The 19467-nt window shown below is 41.3% G+C and overlaps 1 protein-coding gene across 7 annotated transcripts in view; it reads right to left on the bottom strand.

The window, feature by feature from the left end:
• The window catches only part of LOC309634387 (histone-arginine methyltransferase CARM1-like), a 299419-nt gene that overhangs the window by 103061 nt on the left and 176891 nt on the right, over nucleotides 1–19467 (bottom strand). For all 7 annotated transcript variants that reach the window (XM_082404407.1, XM_082404408.1, XM_082404405.1 and 4 more), the window contains exon 5: nucleotides 11655–11765. In XM_082404407.1, the coding sequence (XP_082260533.1) occupies nucleotides 11655–11765 (111 nt within the window). The remainder of the gene's footprint in view (nucleotides 1–11654; nucleotides 11766–19467) is intronic.

Here is a 19467-nt window from a genome sequence, read left to right as displayed (position 1 = left end):
CTCTCCTCTAATAGCCAGAATCAAACTGGCCCTGAAATGGGGGCCAACGACAGCTCTGCACCATGGGGGCTGCTAGGAAGGAGGAGAGGGACAAGAATGTGAGTGGCTATGAGCTGAGACTCTGTCTTAAGGAAAGTAGATTTCAGAAGCTGCAAAGTGAGTTAAGGAGCTGCGTGGGTTATGGTTTAGATACGAAGACGTGTCAATGTTGGAAATAAGGACAGTTTCCCACAGCAGAAGAAAGGCAACTGTGGATGTGGGCAAAGCCCTTACTTATCTAGGCCCCCTCTGGAATTTGAAGGAATTGGACATCAGCTTCAAAAGGTTTTCTTTTAGCCTCCAGACCCTTCTTTAAATAAAAGTTGATCCAGAAACCCAGTAAGTAAAACAGATAAAAGGGGTATTGCTCTCCTAACCATCAGGGAAATGCAGGTCAAAATCACCATGAGCCATCACCTTAAATAGGATGGCTTTTTACAAATATTAGCAAAAAAATAAGTTGGTGAGGATGTGGAAAAATTGGAACCCTCCTTATACATTGTTGGTGGGAATATAAAATGGTGCAGCAGCCACTATGGAAAACTGGAGTTCCCACAAAAAATTAAAAATAGAACTACCGTAGGATCTCTGAATTTAAATTCTGAGTGTATATCCACAAGAAGTGAAATCAGGACCTTGAAGAGATATCTGCACTCATGTTCATTGCTGCATTATTCACAAAAGAAAATGTGGTATATGCATACAATGGAATATTATCCAGCCTTAAAAAAAGAAGGAAATCCTGCCATTTCCTACAACATAAATGAACCTAGAGGACATAATGCTAAGTGAAATAAGCCAATCACAGAAGGAAGAATACTGTACGATTCCCCTTACATGAAGTATGTAAAACAGTCCAACTCATTGAAGCAGAAAATAGAACAGCATTGCCAGGGGCTAGGGGAGGGAGAAATGGAGAATTGTTTTTCAATGGGTATAAAGTTTCTGTTATACAAGATAAGTAAGTTCTAGAGACCTACTGTACAACACAGCACCTATACTTAACAAGGCAGCATTGTGTACTTTAAAATATGTTAAGAGGATAGATCTCATGTAAAGTGTTCTTATCAAAAAAGACAAACAAAAACAAAAGAACACAAGGAAATTTTTGCAGGTGATGGATATGTTTAGTAACTTGGTTGTAGTGATGGTATCATGGATCATGCATACATCAAATTCTTCAAGATGTATACACTTCAAGTGTGTGCAATTTTAAAATATCAATTATGCCTCAATCAAGCAAAAAAGGGGGGGTGTTAAAGGAAACAAAACCACTATCTCAAAAAGATAGCTGCATTTCCACGTTCACTGAAGCATTATCTACAATAGCCAAAAAACGAAACAAGCTAAGTGACCATCAATGGATGACTATATAACGAAGTTGTGACCTACCTATCTATCTATCTATCTATCTATCTATCTATCTATCTATCTATCCATCTATCTACCTATCTATCTATAATAAGAAATGAGGAAATCCTACCATTTGTGACAACATGGATGGACCTTGAAGGCATTATGCCTCAGATAGAGAAAGACAAATACTGTATGATCTCACTTATATGTAGAATCTAAAAAAAAAAAAAAACCCAAACAACAAAAACAACCCCACCAAACTCATAGAAAAAGAGATCAGATTTGTGGTTACTAGAGGTGGGGGGCTGGTGGAGGAACTGGAAGAAGGTGGTCAAAAGGTCAAACTTCCAGTTATAAGATAAATAAGTACTAGGGATGTAATATACAACATGATGAGTACAATTAATACTGTGGTATGATATATAGGAAAGTTGTTTAGAGTAAACTGTAAGAGTTCTCACCACGAGGAGAAATCTTCCTTTTCTTTTTATTGTATCTATATTAGATGGTGAATGTTAACTAACCTCTTGTGGTAATCATTTCACAATATATGTAAATCAAACCATCATGTTGTACACCTTATTCTTATACAGTGATGTATGTCAACTATTTCTCAATAAAACTGGAAAAAAAAGAAAACTGAGGTTAAAAATAAAAGCAAACTTTTTAAAAAGTGAAAGGAAAAAAGAAAAACAGACAGTCAAGTTGTTTTTAACCAAGTCTCAATGGAGTGCAGAATCCATTTGTTATTAAGCTTTTAGTCTTTCTGGCTATTTACTAAATTAGATGTAATAACGTTTATCCATCATTGTAAAAAGAGGGTGTTGCTCTCACTTTAGGAGGCTTGGGGCAGGTAGGCTCACTGCTGCTGTTCAAGCTCCTTTCTCCCTCTAATTCAGCCCCTGAAGGGTCTCCTTGATGCATCCTTCAAAAACACTGTGGGAAATACATTTTAGGGGCTGTTTCATCCCTGATGTTACGAAATTCCAGTGGTTCTCAACCACTACTGACAGTTTCTAATCATATATTTGTGTGGTTATTATATCACGAGCTCCATGAGGACAGGAACCACATCTATCTTGTTAGCCATTATAGTGGCGAGCGTAAGACCTAACACACACAAGGTAATCAACTAAAACAAAATTTTTTTTTAATGAATTAGGGTTATGTTAGACCAGGAGTCACCACTACTACCCACAGGCAGATCTGTCCCACTACCTCTTTTTGCACGGCCTGCAAGCTAAGAATGGTTTTTATATTTTTACAAGATTAGGAAAAATAAAAAGAAGAATGATATAACTTGACACATGAAAATTAAATAAAATTACATTACAGTATTCATCAATAGTTTTATTGAAACATTAAAAAAAATAAAAAGGACTAATAAGGAAATTTCAAAATGCAATTTAAACACACACTTTTGAAAAATGTGCTCTGCCTGGCCCCATGCTTCCCACTGGGCCTGGCATCCCTCTTCCATGATATCCGTTCAGTTGATTTGTACAGAGACATGGATGAAATGAGACTCCATAATGATACTGCTAATAACCACGACGGTGATAACAGTAGCTAGAGAATGTCAGGCACTGTGCTAATGCTTATACTGATTTTCTCATTCAATTCTCATAATATCTTCACAAGGGACTATTATTACCTATAATTTTATAGGTGAAGAAAATGAAGTAGAGAAAGATCAGGTAATTTGTGATCGTAGGCAGAATGGCCTTTCAGAAGTGTCTACATCCTACTCCCTGAACACTTGGGAATATGTTACTTTACATGGCAAAAGGACTTTGTAAATGTGATTAAATTAAGGATCCTGAGATGGAGAGATTATCGTAGATTATCCTAGCGGGCCAATATAATTGCAAGGATCTTTATATGACAGAAGCAGGAGGGTCAGAGTCAGAGAAGAAGTGATGATTCAGAAGTCAGAGTGATACAGCCACCAGCCAAGTAATGTGGGCAGCCTCTAAAAGGCTGGAAAAGGCAAAGAATGGATTCTCCCTTAGAACCCCCAGAAAGGACACAGTTCTATAACACCTTGATTTTACCCCATAAAACCCATTTCAGATTTCTGACTTCCAGAACTGTAAGGTAATAAATATGTACTGTTTTAAGCCACTGAGTTTGTGTTAATTTGTTACAGCAGCAATTAGGAAACTAATACACTTGTCAAGGTCACATGGCCATTAGGCCATGGATCAAGGATGAAACCCCACGCTGTGTGATTACAGAATCTGCATCATCAATTCTAATCCTGGCAAAGGTGCTTAGCGCCTCCCCTACTGGAAAGAGAGTACTGAGTGAGATGAAGACGCATCAATATTCTCTCCCAAGTTGCCTTCTTGCCTCATCCATCACCAATCCAGCTACAAGTAGGGTTATTTCCTAGGTGGGGTTTTGTGGCAAATGGGGTGGCATTCCACGTGGACTACTTTAAACTGCTCCTATGTTAAGTGTGTTTCTAGTTGATTTTGCCAATGGAGGAAGGTTTCCTTCTTACATGGCAGACCTATCTGCCTGTTTAAGTGCTTCACAATAGATTTCTTTTTTTTTTTAATTTATTTTTGGCTGCGATGGGTCTTCGTTGCTGCGCGCGGGCTTTCTCTAGTTGCGGTGAGCAGGGGCTACTCTTTGTTGCAGTGCATGGGCTTCTCATTGCAGTGGCTTCTCTTGTTGCAGAGCACAGGCTCTAGGAGCGCAGGCTTCAGTAGTTGTGGCATGCGGGCTCTAGAGCACAGGCTCAGTAGTTGTGACACACGGGCTTAGTTGCTCTGCGGCATGTGGGATCTTCCCGGACCAGGAATCGAACCCGTGTCTGCTGCATTGGCAGGCGGATTCTTAACCACTGCGCCACCAGGGAAGTCCCCACAGTAGATTTCTTCAGAAGAAAAAGATGTTTTTCCTCCTGGCTCCTGTATGAACTATCTACAGGGGTAGGTGCTCCAGCTTCTAGACAAACACATTCGTCTCTTCACCTCCAAAGACACCACTAGTCACTGCTTACCTGGATGTTGAAGAAGGAGGTGGCAGTGAAGGACTGTGTCTCATGAGCCGTGTCCCATCCTCACGACCTAACTTCTCCAAGGTTCTTCCTCATCTGTAATGTGGAGATGATATTATCTGCTCCAAGCACCTCAAAAACTCTTCCTGAAGAACTATGAGTTTATAGATGTGGAAATGCAACCTAAATTCTAAAACTTCAACTATGCAAAATGTGTATTATTATTTCCTTAACAGATTCGTTATTGCCACCTTTTAACTTTATTGTCAGTTCAAAAATAAAGAACTGTTGATGGGGCTGGATGGAATTTTGTGACTCAGGCTTTTGGTGTCTGTGGGAGAGTGACAATGGAGAAGTTAGCTATTGGAGACACTAAAGAAATTAGAGAAAAATCCTAGCTCAAAGGATAAACTCACATTAGAAAACTTCAAAGTATACAGTCTTTCTAGTGTTCAAGATTAAAAATTAGAAGTACCTTTTCAGCAAATGGCCTTCAAAGCATTTGTGAAGAGATTATCAACATATTTAAGGTGAGGAATCCCATAAGAATCCAAGGGTTTTTTAAAAATCTCATTGTTGGCTGTAAGAGGTGAAAAAGAAGAGGAGCATTTCATTTCTCTTCATCTTTAAGGATTCAAGTCAAATTGCAACTCTTCTCTGATGGTTCTGTAACCAGCCCAGCTGATGGGAATTGTTCCTTGTGCTGACATTTCTCGTCTCTGCCATTCAGATGCACTTGGCATTCACTGTCCTATGGCAAGAATCTCACCTGTGTGAAATCCAATTGGATGACAAACTACTTGAGGGGAGAAATCACATCTTATATGTACTTTGTGTCCTCACAGACCTTAGAGTAGTACAAAGTACATCAGATCAGATGATGGACTGAGTTTCTAGAAAATCGTTGCCCACCCCTAAAGCACACATAACATATTTACCCTGTGACCTTGCCTGTGCTTTTAGTATCATCCCATTTGCTCCACCAATTCAACCCTCTTCCTTGATTTACCATTATATCTTTATTCTCCATCAGCTTCCTGTCTATAGACCAAAGTGAGGATCCTGCATCTTGATTTTGTAGTATTTGCTGTGGCGTACCATAAAGATTCTTCCTTCAGGACCAAGGCGTCATTCCCCCAGCTGCTGGAAATGTTGCCAGATGATGCTTCTCGGGTGAGTTTTGGTCTACGAACTTCCCTCGGCCCAAGAGAGCCACCTTACCCAAAGTTACACTCCTTCCTGAGGAAGTGTATATTTAAAAATGTGAAATATAAAGGCCCTTGCCTCAGGTGGTTCAACTCTGATGGGGTTCCCCAGCTCAAGAATTCCCTGTGGGATTGCCTGAGCCCTTTATTCCAACTACATTTCAGCTTAACTCCTCTACCCCAATTCTATCTTATTTCCTTCACAGGTCAGGTTCCTGAGAACCTTCTGCAATAAACTTCCTGCATGCAAATCTGTGCATTAGAGTCTGTTTCTTAGGGAACCTGTTCTATGCCAGATCTTACACATAAATAAGGGAAAGATAAACAATGCCCACAGCAAGAGGGATTGGGGAGGGCTGCCTCACCTAACATCACACCAGTCTGACCTGGCCATGGCTGCCAATACCTGGCAGTGAACACAGCCACCAGCCTGGCCATCACATGCCAGAAAAGTGACGTATGGCCACCTGTGTCCTCTTCATCAGTGCCACCCACTAGAACTTTCTTTGGTGAGGGACATATTCCGTATTTTCACTGTTCAATATGATAGCCACTAGCTACTTGTGGCCACTGAGCACTTGAAAGGCAGCTAGTGCGACTAAGAAACTTCATTTGGACGAAGTGAGAGAGTAGCATTCACATATATACACTACCAAATGTAAAATGGATGGCTAGTGGGAAACTGCTGCATAGCACAGGGAGATCAGCTCGATGCTTTGTGACGACCTAGAAGGGTGGGATAGGGAGGGAGACTCAAAAGGGAGGGGATATGGGGATATGCGTATACATATAGCTGATTCACTTTGTTATACAGCAGAAACTAACACACCATTGTAAAGCAATTATATTACAATAAAGATATTTTAAAAATTAGTTTATATTTACATGTAAAGAGCCACGTGCCTAGTGGCTACCATATTGGACAGAAGAGCCCTAGATTATGAATCCAGCAGGTCTAGAAAGGCAGCGTCACAATAGCTCCAATTCCACCTGCCTTTACCTCCACCATCCATGACCTAGAAATACTTGGTCTGACTCCTTAAAAGTCATCCTAATGAAGCATATATAGGAACTGTGTACTAGTAAAGTCTAATTGTTAAGTGGCCCAATAATTATTATGAACATTGTTAAATCTAAGAGCCAGAGAGCTTTGTTGTAAGTTTAAATTGACTACAACACATAAATCTATTCATGATTGCTTACCCTCATAGTCTTTTAATCTCCTTGCCCTTCAAGGAATTTATCATCTAGATAGAGAGACATGACATGCATTCGTGCACAATTTTAAGTTAAGAAATAGCCTCCCCTTGACTATATATACATGTATAAATTTGATTAATGCCTTTTTTCCCCATTTGGTCTGTATGATCTGAGGGCTTCAGCTTTATGTTTCATAATAAGAAAAAAAAAGCAAGAGATAGCTGCCCTTTAGAGGTGGGCAGGCTCATGGATTGGGAACCCACGGGAGATCTTTAGTTCTGCCCTGTTCCTTGGACAATGATCTCTTGTTACTGACCCAGAAATGTCAGATGTGGCCCGGGGTGAAAGCATATGGCTGCACCTGGGCAGGTTCATGACCACCCTGCAAAAAATGACTAAATGTGCATGCCCTCCAGACAAGGAGTCATTCACATCATCTCGTCATCTGAGGTCAGCCCTTACAAAATCAGTTTGAGCCACTGAATGCGACTGAAATTGAATTCTATGCAAGCTGAAAATATTGTTTACTTAAAGCCCAGAAGCCTTTCATGAGAAGAATCCAGGGACAGGCAATGGTAGTTAAATTTATACATTTTTCTTTCTTGTTACAATTTTATATTTTCTGAGCAATTTAATGAAGACTCCAGAGAACAGAATTAAATGTCTGCTTGTTCAATTACCAAATAATGAAAAGGTGGAAAATAGCACCATGTACTGTGTGCCGAGAGGCTATTGAAGCCTATTCTTGGAGTGAAAATCTTTTATGTGCTGCTTACACTCGCCTTTGCCACCCACAAATTGTACAGACGAGTGTCGACAGAAGCAGCAGAAACCAAGAGCTGGTGCAGATCATCCTCTGCAAGGGTGAAAGGCCTGGCCCACGGGGGGACATCTCATGACACCCATGGCAGCAGCCAGGAGCACGGCGGAGGCCACGGGGTCCATCAGGAGGGACCAGGCTGTCCTTAAAGCCACGGTATCCATCAGGAGGGACCAGGCTGTCCTTAAAGCCATGGTTTCCATCAGGAGGGACCAGGCTGTCCTTAAAGCCATCCTTTGAGAAGATTCTAACCATCCCTGGCCCTGAATGCATTCTTAACTAGCCTGTCCTTAGGGCCACATGCCGGGAAGGCCTCAGGGGCAAAGGAGACTTGGCAGCAAGGGTTTCAAGGATGCCTTACAGTCCCCACAACATTTGGAAAGCTACCCCTGCCCACGCCCCATTACCGCCCCCCCGCCCTAGCCATACACAGAAAAGAAGGATTACAGAAATACAAAAATCCTCCATAGAAGCTAAAACCAAAGATAAAATCAAGCTCTGATGCTTCAGAATTCTTTGGAACATTGGTTTTAACGCTTTAAAAATCAAGTCTCCCTGGAAATACTAAGGAAGGAAAGAGGCAGTTAAGTGTAGACTCTTCTCGCCTCAACGCCCATGGTGACAGCGTATCTCTGCTCACGCTGGGGCCTCCCCAAAACCTTTTATTCAGTAACATCAAAAGACTCAACGGACAAGTCATTGTACAGCTTCTTTTTCACCTTTAAATTCTTCTTGGTTTATATAACAGAATGGTCTCGTTCTTAGGAAATCCACGCTGAAACGTATAAGGATAAAGGGCTATGATGTATATAACTAACCCAGAGAAAAAAAGTGTGTGTGTTTCTATCTACATATATGTAAAAAATATATACGCACACACCCCCCTATACGTATGTATACATATTTGTGTATGTGTGTGTTCAGGTATGGTGAGAAGGGAGCAAGAGTAAATGATACAGCAAATGGGGTAAAATGTGAACAACACGTGAATCTAGGTAAAGAGCATTTGGGTAGCCTTTGAATTATTTTTATTTTTACAACTTATCTGTAAGTTTGAAATTAGGTCCACGCTTTAAATAGTTTAAAATAGTTTCAAAGTTTAAAACAATACAAAGTTCTACAATTTTAAGTTCCTTCCCTTTTCTTCTCTGTATTGGCTTCTTGCTAGAGACCCTTACAATTATCCAGCGGACCCTCTGGGTAAAAGTGTCCATGAGGGTAGCCCTGCTCTGTGAGAAGCCAACAGTCCTGCTGATGTGTTTAATCAGGATGAGAATTCTCTTGGAGAAACCAATCACACACACAGTTCCAGAACGGCCCCTCCCATGGTGTGCTGGTGATTACTGTGAGTGTGTGTTGGGACACAGTTCTGAGGGACACAGGACTATGTCTAGGGAATGCACCACTAGCTCGCTCTTCCTCTCTTCCCTTAAAATACTACAACCAAGGGTATGAAATTTTTCAAAATAACTATCAAGTATGTCTCAAACCACCTTAAATACATGAGAAAACAAACCATATGAGAAAGAGGAAATCTCTAAATTAATGCCTTTCTCCCTCTCTCTCTCTCTTTTTGGTGTCTGATACAAGAGACAACAACAGGATCAATCTCTTATTAGAACAGAAGCTCTCTGAATATAGGAATACACCTTCGTCATTTCCGTTTCTCCTGTATCCCCCAAGAAACAGACTTGCAGGATGCAAGTGAATGAAGATGTGATTAAATGAATGGGCAACACCTGAGACAAAGTTCTACCCTCAACTCCTCACCCTTAAGACTGCATTTTGAGATCTATTAAAATCGAAGCAGAGGCATTTTTATCTATGGGTTCTCTCTATATAAGCTTGTATTTTCCTCTTTTCTTGTTTAGAATTCCACATTTAAATCTTATTTATAACTCCATAAAGAGAAAAGGTGAGGTACAAAACTGGGAGAAGACATTTTTCACATGTATAACTGAATAGAATTAATATCCAGAATATAGAAATCATTTCTACAAATGAATTAGAGTCAGTATAACAATTCAAAAGAAAAACTGTCAAAAAAATTGGAACAGGTATTTCACAGAAGAGAAAGTACAAATGGCCAAACACTGTGCAAAGATACTCAAAGTCATTAGTGAGTAGAAAATACAAATTAAAACCACAAATATGTAATAAACACCAGATTGGCAAGAATTCCAAAGCCTGACAGTATCAAGTGTTGACAAAGTTGGAGAACAATGGCACTCTCGTTAACTGCTGGAGGGAGTGAAAATTGGAACAACCACTTTGGAAAACAATTTGGCATCACAGAACAGAGGTGAAGGTATACATGCCCTATTACCCAACAATTCTACTCTTGGGTATATACTGAGAAACTCCAGCACAGATGCAGTGGGGAGTGTGTATAAGAATATTTATAATAGTATTTTTATAATGGAAGCCATCCAAAGTCCGTCAACAGCTCAGTGCACTGAGCGTTTCATATAATAGAACACTACCCAGCACTGAAGAGGAATAAACAATGGCTGTATGCATCAACCAAATGACCCTCAGGAGAATCATGCTGGGTGAAAAAAGCAAGTTATAGGATACATACATTACGATTCCATTTATGGAAAGTTCATAAAGGATAGGTTTTTTAGGGACAGAAACATATGCGGTAAAACTATAAAGAACGGCGAGAACGTGATTAACAAAAATTCAAGACAGTGGTTACCTCTATTTAGGGCAGAAGAGAGAAGTGATCAGGACAAGACACATGAGCCTTTAATGGAAATGCTAATGGCCTATCTCTTAAAAGACATAGTTGGGACTTCCCTGGCTGTCCAGTGGTTAAGACTCCACATTTCCACTGCAGGGGACGTGGGTTGGATCCCTGGTGAGGGAACTAGGATCCCGCAAGCCACGTGGCACGGCCAAAAAAAAAAAAAAACAGACGCAGTGGACACACATTCATTGTATTGTTGTTCTTGACACATTTTACAAACGTACACATTTGTACACATTTTACAAATATTAAAATGTACACATCTTACAAATATTCTTTTGTGCGCCCCTAATAGTTAATAAAAATGACTCTTAAGAATAGGTACGTAAGCAAATGACCAAAAATATTCTATCCAAGACTTGTTGGAAGAAGAGAGTGTAACAACATGCCAGCCATCAGGCCCTGGCAGTCTTTCCTTCCGAACATGCCATACTGTCTACTGGTCTCTGGCCCCTTCTGGGTCATTCAATCCAAAACCAACCATCACTCAGAGCTAGCACTTGTCCCAGGTCGGAGGAAAGTTTCAGGATGTTCCTCAGAAGCAGCAGCCCAGCGTCCCTCTCTATCTGCCATTCTAACCCTCATTTAAATGCAGGCATCCTCCAGGTGTGAATGACAAGCACATTACCTTGTGCGTGCACGTGCGCACACACATCCAGCTCTGCAGCTTGACTGGGTTGTTATTACATCCAAATATTACTGAAAGCTATTATTACTTGACTCTTGACTTTGACTTATTCTCCAATATTTGTACACCTTTTATAATGATAACGGAGTACCATATTTAAAACAAAGCATCTCCCTGTCCTCCAATCAGAACCTGAAATCTGAAAAAGCTCCCTGAAGCACAGACATCTGTCCATGTTCCAACTACAACCATGTAGCAACAGTGCCTTAAACCAAAATTGAAATTTAAAGTGACTGGTGCAGTTACTGTCAGTACAGCATTTAAGAAAAAAAATAAACCTAGCTCCAGGGATGTCTGACTCCTCACCTCAGTAGGTCATTAAAGATAAGATAGCATTCATCTCCCCCAGGCCCAAGAAAGTTTTGTTATAATTTTAGTATCGTGAAATTTTTAAAATAATTGTTTTCATATCAATTACTACAGTGAAGGAGGGCTCTTTCAGCAGTAACATCCCAACAGGAAAAAAAAAATCAGACAGGTAAAACAAAAATTCTCCTAAAATAACCTACGTGGAAGGTCCATCACTCAGTCCCCTGAAGTCTACTGAAGACCTAGTTAGTAACTGCTGTAAAAGTACAACCACTTACCTCAGCATATTGTGCTACTGAACTGGCCTCAACTGCATAGACTCTCCGAGCTCCGGCCTGTACAGCAAAAAATGACAGTATTCCTGACCCACAACCAACATCTAGAACAACCTGGAAGGAAAGGAAAAGACAAAAAAGGGGTGAAAACACAAACCGGAGCTTAGCTGTTGGCATCATGCCAACTTTGAGCATTGTGAGCAGACAAAGTACTAGCTTTGATTTTTACAAGTGGTCTTACCTTGGCCAAGTTATGAATCTCTCTGAGACTTCTTTTTCTCCTACGTTAAATGGGGTTAATAATACCCACCTTTTAAGGTTTACTGTGGGGATTAGTATGAAGTGTATACAAAGCACTTAGTGTATAATTGGTGTTTTTCAAATTATTGTTATTATCACTACAGTTTCTTTGTTAACATGGTTTACTTTTAGGATGTTTAGGGCCAAGAAAAGTAGTGGGTCATGAATGAATTTGCTTACCCTACCTGTCAGCATGAACAAAATGAAAACTGTCTCAAATAATTGTTAGCATTATATACATATATACATATGTATATGCAAATTATATGTATATGTATATGTGTGTGTATATATATTCAGGAAAAACTGAAGATAGTCTTTAAAAATCCAAAAGTGAGATATGTGCTTTTTTTTTTAGGCCCCCTCCAAAAAGTTGGGGAGGTTTATATGGAGGGTAGGAGGGTATTAAGACAGTGGACACATAGAATTTACAGAAACTTCTTTCCAGAAACTTCTATTCTCTGTGTTCAGACCTAGGACTTAAATCAAGAAGACCACCATTCACTGGCACAAAGGGACCAACCAACATTTGGACCTGCATGCTGTGAGGAAGAGGAGGACAGTCTGGATTGGGCCCCTGGCCCCATGCACAGCTGAAGCTGAGGTCTGAAGCTCAGTCTGATCGCTGAAATCTCAGGCTCCTGTATTTCTGTCTCATCAGTGACTTTTATTCTTAGCATCTTTTAGCACTAGCTTTGAGCAAGGCATTTCACTTGGCTCTAAATCCTCACAATAAATGTATGAATAGATAGCCTTATTATGGCCACTTGTGAGATGACAAACTGAAAATCAGAGACATTGAATGAGCCCAAGTTCACCTAGCAGTAAGTAGGGGAGCCAGGAGTTGAATCTGGGCACTTCTGCCTTCCAAGCTCACGTTCTATAAAATCACACGTTGATTATTTAATTTCACTTTTATAAATCTGATATTTTAACCCAGCAATACCAATAGGCAATGAATGACAAGGAAACAAAGTATTACTTTTTTCAGGAAAATTTATAATATTTTTTTTTTTTTACTTTGATAGTAGGAAAATTTTTCCAAAAAATAGGAAATATCAGAGGTTGTGCATGTGTGTATCTGTGTTTTAATTGCAGTATCACACTGTGCTGACACAGCTACGGTGCCATTATTCTAAGAGAACATGCTGTTAGTAATGGGTTCACGGTGCTCACTTATATTAATCCTAGAGCTGTGGCTCTATTCCATATGGTCTCCTAGGGTTTGGATAATTAGGAGCATTACTAATTTAAAATGTCACCCAGTCTCTGGAATTTGCTGTCAGGCTGTCTATACTTTTAGAAATACCACTATTCACTTCTCCTCATCTTCCCTAGGAAATACTTCATCTTCACATGGTCCTGGTTTATTGCAAGAACACCCATGACTGCTGTCTAGAGAGAGGAGGCTGTAGGTTGGAGAGTGCAATCCATGGTCCCCTAAAAAGATGCACCACATCCAGAAGAACCTTTCCAGAGCCTTCTTCAATTAAAAATATAATAGGACTTCCCTAGTGGCGCAGTGGTTAAGAATCCACCTGCCAATGCAGGGGACATGAGTTCGAGCCCTGGTCCGGGAGGATCCCACATTCCACAGAGCGGCTGAGCCCGTGTGCCACAACTATTGAGCCTGTGCCCTAGAGCTTGCAAGCCACAACAGCTGAGCCCACGTGCCACAACTACTGAAGCCCACACGCCTAGAGGCCGTGCTCCGCAACAAGAGAAGCCCCCACAATGAGAAGTCCCCGCTCGCCGCAACTGGAGAAAGCTCGTGCAGAGCAACGAAGACCCAACGCAGCCAAAAATAAATAAATTAATAAATTATTTTAAAAATATAATACCTTAGATACTATGCTCAGTACAAAATATGGATACAAAATTAAGATACAATAGAAATTGCACCTGCTTGCTCTGGTGACAGGTGTCCTAGAAATGTGTGAAGGGAACACTTTGTCTCTTTTATTAGGGTGCCATGAAGCACATCTTAGAGCAGTGTTTTTCAGTTCTCTTGATCCTGCAGACTAAAAACCAAAGAAACGTTTTACCACTGGGAGAGAGACATCAGACAGAGGGAATGGGGAGAGAGAGAAAAATTCAGAGATGGGAGGGAGCCTGATATGCTTCAGCTTTTTGCCAAATTAGGCCTTTTGGTAGGAAGATGCATTGACAGGCCCAGACCCTACCTAGAGAAGAGTTGAAAAATTATAAACTGTTGTCCAAATACCTTATTTCGATAACTAATTTCAAGCCAAAACAACCTTATTCATTTGGCTATTTCAAAACAGAGCATAGCCCTTGAAAAAGAATCTGATCTTTTGCTAGCATTATCCAGATAATGCCATCTGTCTCCCGCTTGTGTGTATATGTAAAAAGTTAACAAGTGAATTTTCGGTTTGGGGCTTGCAGGAGAGGGAGAGGGGAGGGAGGGACATTCTGCCCCGTCTACGTAAGCCATGAAATGTTGGAAACAAAGCTGAGGAAGGCTGAGAATTCATTCTCTGGTGAAAAACAAACAAGTCCAAGCAAGTATTTAGGCTCTAATGGAAATACACTCCTTCAGCCCTTTCCAGCTGGGGTTTCCCTGACTAGGAGAAGACAGGACATTAATGCAGATAATTCTGTTACACCGTCTTATCTGGCACCTCAGGAAGCCTTGGAGCTGCCTCTCATCACGTTTTCTTGTCCTCACAGAAGATTATATTGAGCCCATTTTTTATTCTACCATTGGTAGGCCATCACAGAACTGGGTATGTTTGAGGACCTTGGCAGACATTAAGTTATACTTTCTTATCCTAGGGAAAAGTATCTCACCTCAGACAGAGGCAAAAGAGAGTAATAAAATCCCTTTCCACGTGTAAAGCAGTTGCCAGTTTCCAAAGGACGTTCCCCTGACACTATCTGTTTGAGCCTCATGCCCCCCTGGGATGGAGAGTACATAGTTATGTCCCCGTTGTACTGAGAAGGAAACAGGCTTGGAGAGACTGTTTCCAGCCCAAGGTAACACTACTGGCAAAGGGCAGAGCCGGATGAGGACCCAGTGCTCAGCCGTCTGTAGCACCATGGCCATCTTTCTGTGCAGCAGAAGATGGGAGGAAAGGGTGGACCGTGAAGAGATGTAAATCTGACCATACCACACCCTAAACACTTCCGATGGCTCCATGCTACTGGACTCTGGTTGGGATCACCCAAGAGAAAAGACAACAGGAGGTCAGAGGGAGTGAGGACAGTGAGGTCAGATGACTTATTCTCCTGGCTTCCTCCCTCCCGGGTCTCCATGCATTGGCTGTGTCCCCTCTACCAAAAGCCACAGCTCTTGCTGAGCTTCCATCTCTTATAGCTATGACTATTCTCTCAGGTTTCCAGCAACTACCCCTTCCCCCTCCCCCTTTAGGCCAAGGGGTGGTAACAGGTCCCCACTCTTGGTAGTGCCAGGGTGCTTCACCGTACCGTGTTGGTTCCCTTTACTCTGCCCACGTCACTGTAAATGGTCCTGTTATTTAACTCTTCTAAAACACCTTGTCGGGTGTGCCTTGCCTCTCCTGCAGGAACCCTGGCTGATACACCAACTCATCCTTCAGATCTCAAACAGCTCTCCCTCAGGGAAGACTTCCTTAGCCTTTGCTCCCCTCCCAGGCTAAGTAAAGTCCTCCAGCTCTACGCTTTCTGATCATCACCTACTCAAACCCTTCCTTCATAACATTCATCACAGTTATAGTTTTTCATTCAAAGAGGGATTATTTGATTAATTTCTGCTCCCTCCCCTGGACTGCAAGCTTCATTAAAGGAGAGACCTCTATGTGCTTCTTGGTCACTACTGAATCCCTGATATAGCATGGGGTCTGGCACACAGTAAAAACACTCACTACATCTTTGTTAAACAAACTGAATAAATAAAAATGTGTCTCACTACCACAGATAGGGAACAGATTCATGATCCAAAAGGTACAGCGCGAATCTGTTACCTCCCTGAGAAAGTACCTTCTACCAGCGTAACACATCCTCTTCAATCTTGTGATCTTAAGCATCCTTCAAAGGATGACTTTCTTTGGACATTGCCATATTGTCATTACATTACAATCCAGTTAGCTCTGGTATACAATGTTCCTCTAGAGAGAGAATTCATCCTCAGCTTCCCCTGGATACACAGGCAGCAACTATAAAAATGGCTAATTTGGGGCTTATATGGGGCAGCACCAGAAAATGGTATGAAATCCTTGCGAGGGCTAATGGGGAAAAGTCAACAATTGGTCCATGTAACAGTGGCCAAAAGTTCTGTGAATTTATTTGTAAATAAGGTTTTAAAAATATTAAAAATATAAGGTCATTTTGCTTGTACAGATGATTTTAATTACATGCTCTTATGGTTTCCTAGGCAAAGAAATCTTGCAAAATGTTTGAACAGGTCTAAAAAGCCCCAAGAGGGTTCAAGGCTATTTATTTGGATTCACTAGGCTAAAATTAACAAAGAACATCCAGGTCCTTAAGAAAACATGAAACAAAACTACCCTTGAATAATAAGGTAAAAATAAATATGTACCATTATTTTTATACTTATTATGTACTATGCTTGTTTAGTACTTTTACCTTATTTACTCATGATGACAACTATCTAATGTGGGTACCATTATTTTCTCCATGTTGCAGATAAAGAGACTGAGAATCAGATGGAGTTGAAGTCATACACTTAATAAATGGCAGAGATGAGATAAAAACAAACGTACCTAACTGAAACCCTATGCTCTTAGCCACTCCCTTCATTTTCAATTCTATTTTCTGTGTTGTTCAGGCTACAGTAATATTTGTCCCATTTAGCCTTCTTTTCACCCTAGCAGTTTTATAACTGTTTTCCAATATTGAGGTCCTGATTATCCCACAGTCAATTCCTCCAGTTATGCCAGTTATTATTTATTCATTCTTTCTTTATTTGCTTGAGCATATCAATGGCTGCTCTGAATTGCAATACCCCAACTGTCATTTTTGTATGCCTTATACTCCGAAATTGTGTCCTACCCACCTGGCACTTCCACAGCCATTGCTGCTTCTTCCAGCCATTATTTTATTACATCTGTAGATATCTCCACTGAACCACCCCAAGTTACAAGTACCCCAGGCTCTTGCATTATCATGTACTTTATCATCATAGTTACCTGCCACGGGCTCCCTACCCCATACACTGCGCCCAACTATTCCAACATTCAAATTGTTGACCAACAGGGTGACTGAACAGCTTCCAAGCAGAAACAGAATGAGGGAACTACACAGCCTTTTGCAGTCCATCACATCTCTTCCTCTAGCTTTTGTCAAAGAAGGAAAATTCCAAATCACTTCAAGAGTTGCAGAAGACATCCCTTGATGGCCTTTGCAGCTTAGGCTTAAATCTTGTTCAGATAATTAGAACTTTCTCTATGGCAGAAGAATTCTGCTGTGATAGCTCCCCGTAAGACAGAACTCTACATCTGCTGTGCAGTGAAACCTGCTTTCAACAAAAGGGTTGCCTGTATTTAAATAATGAATAAATAATACTTATGAGCACCCTGTTTCATTCCACCTGGTCTTCTGGCAGAGGATAGATAAACCCTTCACCAATCTTTTAACCACCCTTTCACCAGTTCTCCAACTATTTTTCTCTATTATTACAGAAAATACAAAGATGCTGATCACTCCTACCTTCTCTCTCCATGATTAACCCCCTTCTTATGCTGCCAATAGACTCAGACTAGCTCACTCAGCTCTAAACCCTCAGGCACTCAATCACTCACCAGACATCAAAAGTGTCTTCTATTACCCACTGTGCCAAATACTGCTAGATGCTGGGAACGCAAAGTTGAAAATAACATGACTGTCTACTAGGGAGAAGCATAATGCTGTGTTACAGTGGCAACGATAGTATTATATAATGGACCCAGTGAAACTATGAAGGAGGATTAGTCTACTCTACCAAGGATTCTGGAAAGACTTCACTGAGATGACCCGAGGAGTGAAAATCAAGAGGTAAGTCAATGTGTGCCATCTGAATGGAGGGAGTGGCAGGAGAGCAGTCTGAACAAAGGCACCCAAGAATGACAGAGCCAGTCATGTCTGGGAGGCAGTAAATTTTCTCAGGAGCATGATGTGTGTGTTAGAGGTACAAGTGGGGGCATGGTTGAGAAATGAACATGGCAAAAGCAAAAGCTGATGCTTGATTGTAGATGGTCTTGTATACGACACTAAGAGCTTGGACTTAATCCTTAAGCAAAGAAGGATCATAGAACAGTTTTCAGTGGAAGAATTATTTCATAGTCGTATTTCAGCAGCATCATAGTGGTGGCGTGGATTGGAGGGCACAAGATCAGAGGTTGCAATGCAGACAGTGGTGGTTCCTAATTAACATCAGTCCCTTCTTACTTCCTATCAGAACCTCATTTTATTGCGTATTTATCCTCCTCTGTGTGGTTAACCATCCCCAGTCCCAGGGAGGGGATCCTGATTGGTCCAGGGCAATCATAAGTGGTTCCATTTCTCTTGCCAGTGATCATTACACTTGTGTGTGTGATACAATATTGTTAATGAGACCTGAGGGGAAGTCTGTTGGGAGCTACTGGAAAGGTTTTCTCCCTTCTAAGACAGACGTAAGAAAGATGCTTCTTCTTTCTTGGACATGGTTAAATTGAAATGTGATGCTCAGAGAAATTGGATTAAAACACCTCAGAATCACACTACCTCCAACATTTTAGACAATTTAAGTAGGCATTTCCTCCTACTGGAGGCCAAAGCCATCTTAACTGGGACAAGTAGGGAAACTAATTGGAAAATATTTGCAATCCTCCAGGAAAGATATAGCAACAATGAGAACAAAGAATCAGCTGTGGGACAAAGGGGAAGAGAAGGAGTTGCAAAACTGCTGGATTAATAGAAGCTAAAGAATTTGGAAACTGGAAAGGAAAAGTCTAGCCTGACTCCCAGGTTCCTGGCTTGGGGGATGTTTATAACACCTTCAGTTTTTGCAGCACGCCAGAATGGAACGCTCGCCTTGCTGGCCGGCCAGAGTGGCCCTAGGAATTGCTTGTACTGGTCTTTGAAACATGGAGCTGAGTTTCATTGCTGCTGCTACAGCTGAAGGAGTTTGCTGCAGAGGCTTCTCCTGTTCCCTCACATTGCTCACGGGTACAATAAAACAGTGCCCACCTCCCTCACGCCACATGCACTTTGTCCCTTGCCTCCTACCGCAGTGCCCCTGTTGCAGCTGAGGCATGGGGCAGGCACGACAGTACCCACTTGGCACGCATGCATGTGCACCATGAAGAGTAGGGAGTTAACACCCTGCGGGGGCGTGCTTCACCAGTGGGAGATGGCAGCCAATGGAGAAATCATTCTCCTTTTCTCCCCTGATGAACTGTTTGAAGACAGAGTGGCTTCATACGACCTCCCTGAAGATGTCCGGTGACAGCGAGTGATCGGTTTTTCATCAAGCTGTGGCCAGCTCAGTAATGCCCTCCCTCACACCTGCTCTCCCTCCTGCTCTGCCTTGCTCCTGCTC

The sequence above is a fragment of the Balaenoptera borealis genome (assembly GCF_965194805.1).
Source record: "Balaenoptera borealis genome assembly, chromosome: 8".
Taxonomy (NCBI): domain Eukaryota; kingdom Metazoa; phylum Chordata; class Mammalia; order Artiodactyla; family Balaenopteridae; genus Balaenoptera; species Balaenoptera borealis.
This window is presented reverse-complemented; position numbering and strand designations above follow the sequence as displayed.